Source organism: Mastigoproctus giganteus, chromosome 5 (genome assembly GCF_048544385.1).
Source record: "Mastigoproctus giganteus isolate SK-2022 chromosome 5, ASM4854438v1, whole genome shotgun sequence".
Taxonomy (NCBI): Eukaryota; Metazoa; Arthropoda; class Arachnida; order Uropygi; family Thelyphonidae; genus Mastigoproctus; species Mastigoproctus giganteus.
In genome coordinates, this window is record NC_143579.1 from 123,930,562 (window position 1) to 123,942,655 (window position 12,094).

Genomic DNA, 12,094 nt, shown 5'->3' on the forward strand with positions numbered 1-12,094 from the left:
ATTGAAGAAAATGAAGAATCAGAAAGCCCTGGGGGAAGCTGAAGTTACTGTAGAGTTGTTAAAATTGGGAGGAAGAGACATAACACAAAAACTGGCAAGGCTCTTCACAAAATGCATTAGAAAAGTGTGACGCCTAAGCAGTGGAATAATGCAATCATAGTTTTGCTGCATAAGAAAGGAGATAAATCAGAAATTGGAAATTATAGACCAATTAGCTTGTTATTCCACATCTACAAGTTGTTCACAAGGGTCATTACTAACAGATTAGAAAGAATACTTGATGAGAATCAACTGAAAGAGCAAGCTGGCTTTAGGACAGGAATCTCAACTATGGATCACCTCCACGTAATATCACAGCTAATGGAGAAAGTAAATGAATATAAAACACCATTATGCCTGGCATTTGTGTATTATGAAAAGGCATTTGACTCCATACAGGATAAGACAATGTTTCGGGCACTAGAAAGACAAGGCATAGATACCCCATATATTATGATTTTGAAGAAAATATATGAGAATGCTACCTCCTTTATTAGACTAGACAAAGACAGTAGCAAATTTAAAATCAAGAAAGGAGTTCGACAAGGAGACACAATATCTCCAAAGCTGTTTACTGCTGCCCTTGAAGAAGCTTTCAGAAGATTAGACTGGTCGCAGAAAGGAGTCAATGTGAATGGTGGAGAGTACCTAAACCATTTATGATTTGCAGATGACATTAGCATTAGCATTAGTAGAGTCATTTGATGCAAGAAAGCAAGCTTATGCAGCATCAACCAAAAAAAAAAAATAATAATAAAATAAATAAAAAATAACAACTTCCACTTCACCCTCTGTTCGTTCGAAATACCTGTCCAGCTGAGCCTTAAATTTATTTAGGCTATCAACTTCCAAGAACAGGGATGGAAGTCTATTCCACCAACGAACCACCCGCTGGCTAAAGGCAAATTTCCTCACGTCTATCCTACATCTGTCTTTTCTCAATTTGAATTTATGCCCTCTCAGGTGATTTTTCTGAGCAAGAGGAAGAATCCCATCAGCATTGAGCATGCTCAAACCATTCAAGGCTTTATACACCTCTATCAGATCACCTCGCCGGTGCCTAGTCTCCAGACACTGTAATTTGCAAAACTTAAGCCTTTCTTCGTAAGAGCACCCCCTTTGATCCATTCACTAATCTTGTTGCCCTTCTCTGTGCTCGTTCCAGCATCTCTACATCCTTCTTGAAATGAGGCCTACAGACCTGTATACAGTACTCTAGGTGTGGTCTTACCATTGCCTTATACAAGGGAATAATCACCTCCTTATCCCTGCTGGAAAAAAATTCCTATATATCATCGACAATACACCATGAGCTACTCTTGCAGCCCGTCTGCACTGCTCAGAAAACTTCATATTTGCCTGCACAACCACCCCCAGGTCCCTTTCATTCTCTACCATTGTCAGTGTAGTACCACATAGTTGATATGTTGCTCTGGGGTTGCTGTTTCCCATATGTAGTACTTTACATTTGTCAATGTTAAACTTCATTTGCCACCTCTCAGCCCATCTGCTCAACCTTTCCAGATCCAATTGCAGTAGCATAGTGTCAGTAGTGTCCTTGACAACCCTGCCAACCTTCGTATCGTCTGCAAACTTGGACATTAAGCTTGATATACCATCAATATCATTTATAAATTCAGAAAACAATAATGGACCCAATACTGAACCCTGAGGGACTCCACTAATAACATTAGTCCACGATGAGCAGTGTCCATTGATTACAACTCTCTGTCTTCTCCCCCTCAACCACCCCTTTATCCATAGCAGCAATTTGCCTCCAATGCCACACTGCTCCAATTTGTGCAGCAGTCTTCCATGTGCAACACTATCAAAAGCCTTTCTAAGATTCAAGTATATAATATCAAAGTTATTCCCTGCATCCAGTTCTTTTGTGACTGCATCATAGTATCCAATCAAATTGGTCAGGCAAGACTTCCCCGTAACAAAACCATGCTGTGTCTGAGCTATAACTGAAGTCTTGTCTAGATGATCCTGCAGTGCTTCTTTAATCAGTGCCTCCATTAATTTTCCTGGAACAGAAGTTAAACTAACAGGTCTATAATTATTTGTGTTGCCCTTTGGTCCTCCTTTGTGAATTGGGGTCACATTTGCACATCTCCAGTTAATGGGTATTTCCCCTGAGTCCAAGGAAGCTCTCATAATTATGGCTAAGGGTTTGCTTACTTCCTTTGCTGCCTCCTTTAATATAACTGGATAGATCCCATCCACCCCAGGTGCCTTTCTTGTATTTATCTTCAACAATTTCTCCTCCACTTTACTCTCAGTTATTACAAGATTCTCTAGCTTACTGCCAGAGTGTAATACACCTCTGGCATTCCCCTCGCTGAATAACTATTCATGTGTGAATGTCGATGCAAAATATTCATTCAGTTTGTTAGCTACCTGAGCAGGATCATCAACAGTTGACCCATCGATATCAAGTGGACCAATCTGAGTCATCCCCTTCCTTCTAGAGTTTACATAAGTAAAGAACTCTTTGCTGTTTTTCTTTGCATCCCTTGCCAAAGATTTCTCGTAATCTGCCTTCACCTGCCTAATCTCCTTTGTAACTTGGTTACAGATCAACTTGTATCTATCATAGGCTTCTGTGTCACATGTTGATTTGTATGTATCCCATGCATTTTTATTCTCTGCCATATGTCTCATTAGTTCATCTGACATCCACTTAGGCCTAAACCTTGAACATTTATTTCTTAGTTGGTATCTAAAACCTAGTAGCTTCCAAGGTAAGTTCTTTGAATGCTTCCCATTTTGAATTTGCTGTTAGTAACATCATCAGTTGGTCCCACTGTATAGAATTTAAATACTGTCTCAGTCCATCGTAGTCGCCTTTACGAAAGCAATAACCCTTCCCTTTACCCGTAATGGTAGTTAACTCTTTGAGTAAATCCCACTTCAGCACACTGTGATCACTGCCACCTAGTGGTTCATTTACCTACAGATTCTTAATGCATGAAGAATCACTACTGATAATCAAATCAAGAGTATTACTCCCTCTAGTTGCCTCCCAAACATGCTGATGTAGAAAACAATCATCCAATAAATCCACAAAAGCCTTGCTAGTGTGTGAGTGACCAGCCCCCAAATTCCAGTCAATATCTGGGAAATTAAAATCCCCCATTATAAGACTCTCTGATTTACTGGCCCACTCTATTTCCCCCGTACAGTTTCTTATTATACTCATCAGAGTCATTAGGCTTATAGAGCACACTCCTGCTCTCAATTTTGATCTCCCTATGCTTATGTCACACCAAACTGACTCGACACTGCACTGTCCAGCAATGTTGACTGGCTTCACTTCCTTGGATTTTATGTATTTCTTAACTAATAGTATAACCCCTCCTCCCTTCCTACCCTGTCTATCCTTTCTGTAGACATTGTACTCCCCAAATTCCAGTTCTGCATTCCTTATATCTGTGTGACATCATGTCTCTGAAATCCCCACAATATCTGCCTTTGATGTTTTGAGCAATACCTGAAATTCATCAAATATATTTGCTAAACTCCTAGCATTGGTGTACACGCAAGTATGCATGCACCTGTTCTTTTTCTTAGCTACCCTAACACAACCTATGTGTTTATTTGTACCCCAATGATTCCCAGCAGTCTCTGAACTATCCTGCATCTTATTTTCCAGGCTGCGGCTCATTCCAATAGAAGCAGTGCAAGAATCACTTTCACCTCTGCCAGTGGCTACTGTTAATCTATTACTCCTTGAATCCCCCCAATCTAACAGTTTTCCGACCCACCTAACACTGCCTCGATAGCATCAGCAAACATTCTTGCACACTTTCTATTTAAGTGTATGCCATCCCTGTAGAAGCAGTCTCTCCTGTTAACAAGTACAGACCAGGCTGAAAAAAAATTGTACCCCTTGAGCCTTGCACAATCCTTCCAGGGCCGAATTGATTGACAGGGCTCTCATCATATACTCCCTCCTATCGTGTCTGGGTAGAATTGCAGAAACGTTCGAATTCAACCCTAATTCACGGCTTGTTTTCAACATTGTGGTCATAAGCCACAATCCCAAAGAATTAGAGGAAAATCTTAATTAGTTATGCACAGTTCATAACTAAATAATAAGGATTTTGGACTAAAGATGAATATGGCTAAAACAAAAGTAATGATGAACAAGTATGCTACAGAAAGGGGACATAATGATTGAAGGAGCAGTAATTGAAAAGGTGGAGTCATGTACTTATCTGGGACAAGTTATTAGCTGTAATAATGATAAATGGCTGGAAGTCAAGAGAAGAATAAATTTTGGATGGATAGCATTCAGGAAATATAGTCACATACTGAAGAGCAATATCCCAGTTTGTCTGAAACGTAAAATAATTAACCAATGTATACTCCCCCCGTGACTTATGGAAGTGAAACTTGGGCATTCACCAAAAGAATGGAAGAGAAACTGAGAACTATACAGCGAAGAATGGAACAAATTATATTGGAAATCAGACTGTTAGGTAAGAAGAGAAACACATGGATTAGGTAGCAAACTCAAGTAAAGGACATTGTTATCAAGACTAAAGAACTAAAATGGTCTTGGGCAGAACATATAGCTCAAAGACATGATGACAGATGGACTAAGAACATAACAGAATGGTACCCAAGAGGAGCTGAGAGAAAACCTGGAAGACAACAAAGGAGATAGACAGATGAAATTCATGAGTTTGTGGGTAGTAAATGGATGGCCATTGCACAAAACAGAAGGAACTGGAAAGTTGCTGGAGAAGCCTTCATCCTGCAGTGGATTGAAAATGGCTGATGATGATGATGATCTTTATCTTATTATTAAGCTGAATCTGAAATTCTGGATTCATATTATTAGTTTGTAAAAAAACTACAGAGTTTTTATAGTGGATATTGGCTTTTCTTGGATACCAGTTTAATGAAACATTTGTCACCCCACTTTTCCCCTTTAAATAATGCCTTTAAATAACTTTCAGTTATTTAAAGGCATTGATAATGTCTTCGTCTATTGGAAGTTCTGTTATCTTGACTTTGTTCATTTCGCTTAGCAGTGTTCTCCCCAGGGCTGAATTTCCCATTAGGCACTGTAGGGTAATACGCAAGGGCTGGAAAACCAAAAAAAATTTCGTAGGCCCTAGAAAAAAACCCTGTTTTTGAAAATCAATTTCTATGTGTGATATTTCTTTGCAATCGACTCTAGGAGTTTCAACTCAATACTCATACGCTATCTAGTGACTGTTCTCAAAACTAGAAGAATAGAAGTGATGGTTGCTCCGTCAATTGAGGTGGTTTATCATTTACTATAGTTGAAATTTGAGTTGTTAATTGACGTGTTTTGCAGTCCAAGTGTTAAAATAGAAGAAACATTTCCCCCCTTTTTTTTAGCACATTTCGGAATAAAAGTGCCTAGGGCCTACGAATACCAAAATCCAGCCCAGGTTCTCCCCAGAAAATTTTGCCAGCTATTATGAACTAGCCAGGTGGGGAAGTGTAATACTTCACAATATTATAAAATTTTCTGTTATTTATGAATGTGACTTAAACAATCCTGAGCGAAACGTAATTGATAGTTTAACATTATATGCTCTTGTTGCATTGACCTTAATCACACAGTGTGTTCGAATTAATATTTATCGAGATCAGTGAGCAATATAGTATATGGTACTATACAGAAGCATATGCGAGAATCACTTAAATTTTAGCCAGGCAGTCAGTTAAATTCACTGGGCGGTGTGCCCATTCAATAGGTACTGGGAAGAACACTGCTTAGTCATCAATTTGTGGCACATCAGTACTTAAGCTATAATTTAACCACATTGATGAAACATATCATAATTTTCTTTTGTTTCTTCATCAGCTTTTATGCAGCTTAGTCCTGATTTTTTTTAAATCTGTTTTTGATGGTCTGAGATTTAACTTTATCCCATGCTTCTTTTATATAGCAGAATGGGTCAAGGTGGATATGACAGTTGCCTTTCTTTCCAATTGAGCAGGGCTTGATGCATATGTGTGTCAAAATTAAAGGTAATTACTATGTGTTAATACAGATGTGCGGTCATTCTAAAGTAGTCATTGAACAAGGGCGGTAAAAGTAAAGGCACATGAAATGAACAATTGCTTGATATTGGCACACTGATTCCACTGAATGCTATCACTTGAATTTTGCTTATTGTCAAATGCCTATTGCTTATTGTCATATTGCAATGCCCATGAGTAAAAATCCGATTAGTTATTTTGAGCTGCTTGCAACTGGTGAATTTTATCAGTTGCTTGCGAATTAAACCAACAGTTACACAGCCATTGTATATGAAGCGGGTATGAAAACTTGTTCACAAATAAACGAATGTAAAAATATTAGCATGAAGGAAATCAATTTTTTTCCACGGGATTATTTCTCCACACCAGGACAACTCCTTTAACCGCAGAGCAACGTATCAACTCTGCGGTACTACACTGACAGTGGTGGAGAATGAAAAGGACCTGGGGGTAATTGTGCAGGCAGATATGAAGTTCTCTGAGCAGTGCAGACGAGCTGCAAGAGTAGCTCATGGTGTCTTGTCAATGATATACAGGAATTTTTCTAGCAGGGATAAGGAGGTGATTATTCCCTTGTATAAGGCAATGGTTAGGCCACATCTTGAGTACTGTATACAGGTCTGGAGGCCTCATTTCAAGAAGGATGTAGAGCTGCTGGAACGGGTACAGAGAAGGGCAACAAGATTAGTGAATGGAACAAAGGGTTGCTCTTACGAAGAAAGGCTTAAGTTTTGCAAATTACAGAGTCTGGAGACTAGGCACCGGCGAGGTGATCTGATAGAGGTGTATAAGGCTTTGAATGGTTTTAGCATGCTCAATGCCAGTGGGATTCTTCATCTTGCTCAGAATAATCACCTCAGAGGGCATAAATTGAAATTGAGGAAGGACGGATGTCGGATAGATGTGCGGAAATTTGCCTTTGGCCAGCGGGTGGTTGGTTGGTGGAACCGACTTCCATCACTTGTTGTTGAAGTTGATAGCCTAAACAAATTTAAAGCTCAACTGGACAGGTATTTCGAACGAACGGAGGGGTGAAATGGGAGTGGTGTGTGTGTTTTTTTTTTTTTTTTTTGGCTGATGCTGAATAAGCTTGCTTTCTTGCATCATATGCCTCTACTAATGCTAATGCTAATGCTAACTTGTGCACCAAGAATCCAAGATTATTGGAAAAAAGAACAACTGTTTGTAGTGAAGTGCTTTTCATCATTCGTGTGCAGAAAAAAATTTTTAATAATTAGCAAGATGCCTTTCATTAGGCACAAAATCTCAAAAAACTACCTACAGACTGTCTTTATAAAATCAGGCCTTTATTAGACTTCCTGAACGGTGCAATGCTAAAAATTTATTATTGGAAAATAGCTGTCACTGGCAAATCCACAATTCGCTGGAGAGGCCATCCTTTAAGACAATACATCTGCAATAAGATAGAAATATGGCATAAAACTGAGTCAAATGGTCTAGTATTAAAGTGTCCAGTATACACAGGAGTATTGGATGAGATGGGAGGACAAGGGCATGCTGCAAATGCATTACAGAAGCATAAGCAAGAGAAGATGTATGTTGGGTTCTTTGTTCATGGGTAACTTTTACAATTCTGATACCTTGCAGTACAATTACCCAAGGCCAAGATGTACAGTACTATTATGTTACATGCTGACTGACAGAAAAGAAAATCCAAATAGGGTCTTAACAGCAAAGCTAAAAAGAGGGCAAAAGTATATGCTGTTATGTCAATGATGTGGCTGTTTCAAAATGGAAAGACAAGAGAGGTGTTCAGATAATTTCTGCTGAGTTCAAGCATGAAATAATAAGATTTAGATTTTTCAAATTATGCTTCTGAATGCCTTTCGTCTTTTCAATAAGTACTTTGGAAGAAAAATAAAATTGTATGATTTTTGTCTTGCTGTCATACAATGTTGGGGATGCCCTACCACTCCTTCATAGGTTGCTGTTTCTAGAACACTAAAGAACATTTCGCAAATATTTGTGAAATTCCTTCTAAATGCGAAGGGATCTGTATTGTGAAAAAGATGTTGTTCGTGCCTTCAGCTTGGCAAAAGGAAGAATACAATGTACTATTTTAAGAAATGTCTGGAAAAGCCAGTGCTTTTTTTCAACTGCTTTAGTGATTAATATAAAGAACTATAGTTAAGTTCAATATGTAATATAATTGATCAATTAAAAATCAGATATATTTGCTTGCAAGAATTGTGGTGATTTTTTTTTCACCAGCAGCTAAGATTATAGAGCATCAGTGTACTGTGTCTGTGAATTGTATTTATTCTATGGTCATTTTGCTTACTTTGCTAGATAAAAATCCTGAGTTTTTGCTGGGTACAAACTAGCAACCCTTGCCCATTGCGGTGCCTCCATAGTCAGGTGGGCAGGAGCAGCAGTGCGTAGCACACCCTTCTTGAGTAGACCGGGGTTCGAGCCCGTGACCACCAAATATGGAGGATGTGGAAAGGTCAGGGAAAGACCACCGTATATCCCCGGAGCAATATGGCCTTAGTTGCTAATGCTCGTAAAAAAACAACAAATAACTTTGCCCATTGCAGAAGGGTTGTATGGTTTTCCCTGTATAATTTAGTCCTAGTGTGAAAAAAAAGTCCATAAGATGTGAATCTTGTCAGGATTTAAGTATAGGTCTTCTGTTTTCCTTCCACACCGCGTGATGGTGTGGAAGGAAAAAAAAACAAGTCATCATTACTTTTCTGAATACACGTTAGTGAACATTCATTCAGCAAAGTAATGATTACTTAGAGTTTTTTCCCCATATCATATATATGCAATGCTTTCTTTTTTTTGTGATAGGAAAAAAATCCTTGATTCCTAAAAATACTTGAATGATATGCAATCAGAATCTAGGAAAAATATTATAAATGACACTAACAGCACACAGAATGCACTCCCAAATATGGTCAGTGGCAAATGTGTTAAAGCTGTTTTCATATTATAAAAGTACAGGTATTATTGTGAATTGGATTAAAAAATTTTATAGAAAATTTTTTTATAAAAATTTCTATAAAAATTTATACTTGCTTCTTGGAAGCAAGTATAAATTTCCTTTTCTTTATATTTGCTTCCATATCTACCATATCAGATAAGCTGGAAAATTACATAATTTTACTGCATATTGGCAAAGCCAATATGCAGTAAAATTATGTAATTGCTTTGCCAATGTGCAGTAAAATTCAACCGCTACTCAAATCACTTGCCCAAATTATTCACTGTATGATTCCTTTCGTCTCAAAGGTGGTACTTGTGCATATGTCAGTTCCAATATTCCCTGTCAGAGACTTAGTAATTTGGAATCTCCTCTTGTCGACCTTCTCTGGCTTAAAATCTCTGTACCTCATTCTATCAAATTCATCTGCTCCATTAGTGGAGTTGGGAGAACATACCGTTCTCCCAACTCCACTAATCACTTGGAGATCTCTGACTTCCTCTCTTTGCAACTTGACTTTTCTCCAGTCCAACTTCCTTAACAGTGAGGCAAATTTCCTTTGTGATTTTAATTTTCGCAACTCCAGCAGACTTCCATTCTCTAGTCACACAGATCCAGCTGTTTGAGATGCTGAGGCATTTGCAATTACCAATGACCTCACACTGATTGTTCATTTATCTACCAGAATACCGGACAATCCTAACCATACAACCAATGCGCTTGATCTTTTTCTCACAAACAACCTGTCTAAGTACACAGTCGAAGTGAGTGGTCCTTTAGGCACCTCAGATCACAACTTGGTGATTGTCTCTTCTCCAATGGAGCCTTTATCTCATGGCTATTCCCAACCTTGTGTTGTTTGGCATTACAATGGCAAAATGGGATGACGTCAGAGATTTCTTTTCTCCTTTTCCTTGGTCGGATTACTGTTTCAAAACTTCTGATGTAAAATCTGATTGCTCAGATTATTCTTGTTGGAATGGAATCCTTTATTCCACACTCCACTTTAAAATCTCGTCCTTTATCTAAACTTTGGTTTTTCAATAAATGTGCTATGGCTGTTCAAGAGAAGAATGTTGCATATCATAATTGGCTTGTCTCCAGTTCTTCAGTTTCATTTTCTGCCTATGCCAAAGCTCGCAACAATTGTAAAGCAGTTATTAATCAGTCCAAACTAGAGTTTGAACAGGCAAAGAGTAGAAAACTTGCTTCTTGCTCTAATGGTAGCCGAGCATTCTGGTCTCTTGCCAAAGCTATTGGCTGCAACTTTTGGCCCATCTCTGCTCCCACCTCTATCAAAACAAAATCTTCAGCCAAGGATAAAACCAGATGGTTCTATTGTCACTTCAGCCAAGGATAAAGCTGACTTGCTAGCATCCCATTTTTCTTTCAACTCACCGACCCAGGCCTTCGAGAACGACTTTTTATTGTGACAATAACTGCAGACTCCACGGTGCAACTAGAAGCCATTGCAAATCCAGATTTGACAATACTACAAGAATAGGCCCTACCCCACTGCCTGCAGATCTCTCCAGCAAAGACCTGCACAATGCTCCTAAAAAGAAAACTACAAACCTGAAGACCGCTACAGATCAAGATCAGCAACACAACTCTCAAACTTAACACCCAGCTCAAATATCTGGGGATCATCCTGGACCCAAACTTCTCATTTCAATCCCACTTGAAAAACATAAGAAGCAAAATAAGGAATTACTCAGCCCTCGTCGCCAGAATTACCAGGAGAGACTGGCAACTCAACAAACACAACCCAACTCTATACTATAAAACCACCTTTCTTTCCATAATCATGTATGCCTCACCAATCTGGTACCAGAAAGCCACAACTGCAGTCAACAGAAGAGTGCTTGATACCATCCACAGATCTGTCCTACTTTTGCTTACCTGTGTCTGCCGCACAGTGAGTATGCATGACCTCTAGGTGCTGGCGGGTGCTCTCCCACTTTAACCTGAAGCTGCTAGAACAGCGATGCTAAATTACATTGCCAAAGGAGTAGAAATATCCCATGTGGGACACACCACCAACCCCGCAAACAACCATAAGATGGAGAAAACCAAGCTGATTAAACTTCTGCAGCTGATTAAACTCCTCCTTCGATTCCCGCCTCGGGCTTGGATCACAGTAAAATGCAAAAACTTTGGGAGGTGCATTATGGCCATAGAAGCTGATGCGCCAACAACTAACAAAAAAAAAAAAAAAAAAAATGATGTATCGCCAGTCCCCCCCCCCCCCCCAGGTTCCTCCCAGGACTGAACACAACCTATCTGATAACAGGACATGGCCCTTTCAATGCCAAATTGACAGCCTTTGGTCTGGTTGATAGCCCTCTCTACTTCTGTGGAGAGGCAGAGACCTGGCATCAATCGATGCATAGATGCGAAAACTATGAGGATTTACGATGCCACCAAATTACCAGGATTTTAGACATAATCTTGGTAATTTGGTGGCATCGTAGGAGATATAGGGCACTTTCGTGATTTGCCCAGGACTTGTTCTCCAGAAGGAAAACACTACTAGCGATTCACAAACCAGACTAATTAAAACAAGATGATGAACACCTCATAACTTGGATGCTAGGCTGGCTTCATCCTTAGACCTCCCATGACTTAACTAAAACCGTAGCTCTGCTGCCACCACCAAAGAACCAAGAACATCATCTCATGGACACAGAAGATGAGCATACACCCTTCAGCCGATATGCACAAAATGCCTACAGCTGAAGAAGAACTGAACTTGCCTTCCACAACAACTGACAAACCAGGACATTGATTGACCTGACTAAAACTGAAAGGAACAGGAGAAAACCCAAATTGATGAGGAAAACATACCCACTTAAATGCACCAGGAATGAGTGAGAATGAAAACCCACTAGAACAACAGTGAACGGAGGATATACCCAAATGATGATGGACGGAGTGCAAAAGCCAACCCTCCGATTGCACCCTGGGACACAGGGTTTGACTCAGGCTCATATCTAGAACAGAGATAACCAGACTTGATCCTGAAAGTAACTGAAATAACCTTTGAGAAAACAAAACATAAGCTAACCAAGTGGACGG

At 39.4% G+C, this 12,094-nt stretch overlaps 1 protein-coding gene across 1 annotated transcript in view; it reads left to right on the forward strand.

The window, feature by feature from the left end:
• Zip99C (Zinc transporter Zip99C) overlaps nt 1–12,094 on the forward strand; it is a 336,298-nt gene that overhangs the window by 89,444 nt on the left and 234,760 nt on the right. The window contains exons 5-6 of the mRNA XM_090373442.1: nt 629–663; nt 1,084–1,115. Coding sequence (XP_090229568.1) covers nt 629–663; nt 1,084–1,115 — 67 coding nt within the window. The remainder of the gene's footprint in view (nt 1–628; nt 664–1,083; nt 1,116–12,094) is intronic.